The 5,470-nt window shown below is 29.3% G+C and overlaps 1 protein-coding gene across 1 annotated transcript; it reads right to left on the reverse strand.

The window, feature by feature from the left end:
- Window positions 1-2,745: 2,745 nt before the first annotated feature.
- On the reverse strand, window positions 2,746-4,167 carry LOC149554378 (cypmaclein-like). The gene is made up of 4 exons (XM_089828458.1): window positions 4,005-4,167; window positions 3,673-3,717; window positions 3,489-3,531; window positions 2,746-3,246 (listed from the first exon to the last, which is right to left on the reverse strand). The coding sequence occupies exons 1-4, from the start codon at window positions 4,053-4,055 to the stop codon at window positions 3,065-3,067; spliced, it is 321 nt and encodes a 106-aa protein (XP_089684584.1). The 5' UTR covers window positions 4,056-4,167; the 3' UTR covers window positions 2,746-3,064.
- Window positions 4,168-5,470: the final 1,303 nt, after the last annotated feature.

A 5,470-nucleotide genomic window follows, 5' to 3' on the forward strand; every position in this document is an offset into this window, starting at 1 on the left:
AAAAATTACAATATAAAAGGGTTGTAAAAATAATGTGTATATTGCTTGCCACAATATCGGAAACTGTATATTTAAAATAATTCAATATATAACATCGCTAACAATAAAATAATTCCAAAACGTATGAAATAAATATTATTAAATATGAACTTCGAAAATACTGCAAGTAAATTTATCTTCCCTAACTCTCTCTCAACTTGCATAGCTATTATTGAAGTGACATGAGCAGTGAAAAGAAAGAGAGAGGGATAGAAATGGGGTTCAAGTACAGGCAAGGTGGACTTGTGTAAATATCCCTCTCTTTTATTTTATACTCGTGGCAATTATAATCCGCATTCCCACGATCAAATTTTTTGAAGTGTCAATTTCTGAGGACGACAAAACTTCCATATTTTCGCAAATCATAGCTGTCTCGCTGGCCACACAATTTTCCCCAAAAACACTCACGTGGGATTATGTGCACGGAATTTATTTTCATTTGATTTAAATTAAATTCATTAATGAGCCAAAATATCAAAAGTCCAGTATTTTAGTTTTAAATATGTTTTTATTTCAAATGATTAATTTATATTTTATTTTATAGTTACTTTTTAATAATTAGTTTTCAAAATATATTGAAATAATAATTAATTTCTAATATTTCACTTCATTATAATTGATCAATATTTAATTTTTTTAACACTTTACGAATTTTTTGTACATTCTTTATTTTTAACTCGTGATTAAACTCATCAACATCAACCAATCACTTTTCATAATTATTTGTGTTCAAATAAAATATTAACATATTTACATTAATATTCACTGTATATTTTTACAATTTTAACTCTTTATATATATATATATATATATATATATATATATATATATATATATATATATATATATATATATATATATATATATATATATATATTTGTTAAACTCTTAAAAAGTATAACCAATTCTATCAAAATTTTGACATAAACTTAGTTGTTATGCAACCTTATTATTCATGATTACACTCTTTACATATGAAAATATATTTTAAGAACATAAAATTTTCAAATATATATTTTACATTTTTAAATCTAAATATCTAAATATTATATTACAACTATACAAGATCACAATCATAAAAAATATATAACGTGGAGTTCATAGTGGTGTGCATAATATCTTTGGAAATATAGTTTATAAAAAATCTTATTAGAAATTTGATTTTTATATATTATATTAGTCCTTTAAAACTTAAATTTATTAGATATCTAAGAAATAGATATTAAGTACAGAAAAGTTATTATATTATATTAATATCTTAGTAAGAAGACGGCCTCTTAATCTTTGTATTTATAATAAAAATCTTTTACTATATCATTATTATATTATAATATTAAAATCTACTTTCAACTTGTAACAAGTTTCATATTAAAATCTACTTTCAACTTGTAACAAGTTTCATAATGGCTAGTATTTGCTTAATAGTTAATTAAAAGTCATATTAATAATACATATTTTGTTGATTGATTTTTTTGAGTTCAGTGTGCCATGTTTCAACTTCATCAGTAGACTAAGGCCTCTTTGACTTGTTGATTAATTTTATATATGTGGACTAAATATTTTAAAAGCTAAATTAAGTCTACTTCAACAAAATTATCTCCTTAACAAATGGCTTGAAAGTGTCAACTGAATTAACCAATCACTAGAAAAATTCTTTGTTGTTATTGATTAAAACAAAATAATTTAATCCCCATTTAACAAAAATAATCAACCTACTATTGAAAACAAAATAATTTAATCCCCATTTAACAAAAATAATCAACCTACAACAAATACGAAAGAGTATCTTTCTAATCTAAACATATTTATTTCAATATCTTTTATAATAAATGGTGTGAGCATCTCCAATTTATTCTCTATTATGATTTTAGAACAAACAATCATTCGTAGTTAAAGAACAAACATCTCATAAATGGTAGCTATTGCAGAAGACTACAATGGTATCTATTCTCTAGTTTCTAAATGATTGTGCTAGATGCATTTCTACTCTAATGTCTGATGTTTTATGTGGAAATTTTTCGTGTCATTTGATATTCCGTAAATTGCACTTTTACATATGTAGTTTTTCACTAAGATGTACTTTAGGTTGTTCATGTAAAAGACTTTATTAAGTGTAGCAAAACTTAAATTGCTTCATAGATTATTAATTTTATTAATATATATACGTTTTAAAAATAAAATAAAAACTAAAACTTAGTTTAAAATGTAGCCAAACTTAAATTGCTTCATAGAATACATTTTTAAAATAAAATAAAAACACTCCAAAACGTAAGTATAGCCACATTTTATTTCAGATTTTATTATGAGATCCAGATGTCAGTGTATACAGAAAAGAAGTGCAAACAAATTATATCAATATGATAAGTAGGAGATGATTTTCAAATTGTGATGTGAATATCAGGATTTAACTGTGTGATTTTTGAGTCAAACTCGATGACCCATGTTTCATGACGTCCACCATACTAAGCTGATATATATTTCTATTTTGATTAAACTTTCACCTTTATCATTGTTTCTCATTATATTATGAGTCATGACCCATTATCGTCAAGATAAGACTTGACAGGTGTATATTTCTGAATTTTCATGATTCGGAACAACGAGATAACAGGAGTGAAAAATAAAATCTGGTTGCTGGAGCAAACTGAAGGAGTGAGGTGGCTAATGATCCTCATTAGAAAAGCCCACATAAACAAAAATCAACTCTTTTCCCTGTAATATATAACTAATTTCATTTTATTAAAAAGGAAAAACGAAAATCATATATTATTCTGCTCATATATATTATCTGTATACATATTTCGAGCAGGGAGTCTATTACAAAGCTGACAGTCACAGACCAATTACTTATACAAAATTATTCATATTTCCAGTTGGCATAAGCATAAAAACCCAACACTACTGACAACTTATCTCAACCTACATGCATATACACACTTAGTATCTTCATATATACTGTGTCTAAGATGATTCATGTATACTATGTTGTTCAGGAGGCATATATTGAGGAGGAAAAGAGAGGGCTTTAAGGACATTTGGGCTTGTTGCCATGTGTTTTCATGTTGGCATAGCAGGGGCAGAGCTCCTTGTTTCCATATGTCCCTGGAGGAACACACTTGCACCTCGTACAACATGTCCCACACGCCCTCATACACCTGTCATTCAGTGACGCCGCTTTGCACCTCTCTCCACAAGCAGCTTTGCAATCTGTATACAACATTAAAACCAACCACAAATATTATAACAGGTTTTACATGGCTCTACCATTTTATTTCGTTTCTTTCCATGCTCTCAAAATCCATGGCAGAGCCATGAATCAAAGAAGGAAAACAAAAGAAACAATAAAAAGTCCTACGCTACAATTGAAACACCTGCTGATAGTATATACTTCTCAAATTCAATTGAAAGTTGAAACAGTACTGATTCAGTATAGTTCTCAGATATTATACCTATTGTCTGAAGGAGACTTCTGTTCATCCCATTTGCTGGCAACTGGAATCAATCAAAAATACCCACATCAAAATTAGCATACAAAACTTGAACTGAATATATATATATATATATATATATATATATATATATCTGTGTGTGAGAGAGAGAGTAAATAGATTGATATATAGGCTTTGGCTTTACCCCCAATGCTTTTGAATCTCCGACCTCAGCAGCTTCCAGAGACATCTGTTTGAACAACCGAGTTAGATGGGCAGAAAGAGATTTTAAAAATGGTCTCTTTTCATAAAAACAGCACGATTTTCCACAGGCCATTCTTCCATTGAAATCTTTCTTCTATAAGCTATGGAAAATTTATCTATCAGTCTGATTCAAGGACAATCTATTCAGTCATACAACCCAGTCAGAGCCCCAATTAAAACAGAGCATACTCATATAAGAGTTCATCCACGTTAATATCCAAACCTGTTAAGCACACCCAAATTATGAAATCAAGAACATCAATATATAAATACCTGGACAAGCAGAGCCATCATGAAAAGCCAGAGAAAGGTCCTTGCAGCCATATTCAGCCATATTCACTGATAAACAAAGGCAACTATGAGACTTTTAAACGACCACAAGCACTTAATCAGCGCTGTTGTTTTGTTGGATAAACAATGTATATATGTTGTGTGTATATATGGTGGAGGATTGCCCTAATTTATAAGTGAAGAGGTATTGTGGAAATGCGGAGCTTTACTAGATATTTCAAAGATGGTGTAAAGCCACTTTCTAGAAGTCTCCATTCCATTTACTTTTGGGGTCGGTTGCCTCAGGACACCACTAAAACCAAAATGAGTAAAAATAAAAATAAAATGTCAATACTGCTGATTGAAGTCCCTAAAACCAAACAAAAATAAAGAAAACCAGCAGCCAATACAGTGTCCCATGCTGCTGATGCAATGCCAGCTTTCAGATTCGTTGTACATTGAAATGCCATTTAACCTAATTTATAAGTTGTTGCAGGTAGAAACCTTTGCTTTATACTTTTATTAACTTATAGTATCTCGGAGGGTTTCTGAAAAGACTCAAAGTGCCATTAGCTTTGTTTTAATTTTACGAGCTACTGTTCATAAAGCTGTAACGTAATTTTGAAGGATGTGAAGGATCGATTCAATATTTTTCAATAGAAAAATTTGGGGGTAACTTTTTTTTTTGAAGCTATAAAAATCTTTAAATTTATAAATAATTTATCTTAAAAATTTATTTTTTTATGTGCATATTAGAGATGTTTGTTTATTAAGAGTTATGTTTATTTAATGCTATAAATTTTTTATAATTCATATAAAAATATTGTTTGTAGTTTCTAGATTTGATTGATCCATCATTAGTAAGATGCACTATGTGATCTATAGTCACTAGCAAGAGAGTGATCCTTCATCATGAATTCAAGAAGTTATAATTATGAAATACTAATAGTGAAATAGAATGAAATAAATTTGTTAACAAAAACTATAAAATACTAAAATGTATTTGAAAATTTCAAACTTTTTAATAAATAATTTATTTTTTTCTCAAATAGTTCTAAAGTGAAATAAAATAAAATATGTGTCTCTTGTGTACGACTCTTTGTCTGAGTTTTCCTTGTGTTTTCCATCTGTTAAACCACATTTAGTGCAGGATTTTAGGGCTACTTTATAATGGCCTCGACCAACTGCGACGCAGTAGTTGATACTAGTGCTCGCGTTGCCAGTTCAGATAACCATGGCACCTCTATTGAACAACTGTCCTCACAAGTTTGTTCTGAAGGTATTCCACGAGGTAATCCTGATATTATCTTTCCTTTGCAAGAATTTGATGCTGCATATGAATGGTTAGAACAACATACTTTGATAGGGTATTTTGTTGGTAGGACTCCTCCTGAAGCCATGCTCAGAGAATGGGTTACCAAGAGTTGGACTGCTCAAGGAGTCCGCCTTGAAGTTGTGCAAAACCTTAC

This window comes from Cupressus sempervirens, chromosome 5 (assembly GCF_028749045.1).
Source record: "Cupressus sempervirens isolate cs-2001-9-10 chromosome 5, ASM2874904v1, whole genome shotgun sequence".
In the NCBI taxonomy this organism is placed as follows: Eukaryota; Viridiplantae; Streptophyta; class Pinopsida; order Cupressales; family Cupressaceae; genus Cupressus; species Cupressus sempervirens.

Excerpts from the sequence above, each read along its gene's own strand:
- LOC149554378 (XM_089828458.1), bottom strand. The coding sequence starts at position 4,055 with ATGGCTGCAAGGACCTTTCTCTGGCTTTTCATGATGGCTCTGCTTGTC. Across the intron at positions 3,718-4,004 it reads TGATGGCTCTGCTTGTCCAG|ATGTCTCTGGAAGCTGCTGA; the intron begins GTATTTATATAT and ends TTGTTCAAACAG. Across the intron at positions 3,247-3,488 it reads AAGTCTCCTTCAGACAATAG|ATTGCAAAGCTGCTTGTGGA; the intron begins GTATAATATCTG and ends TGTTGTATACAG.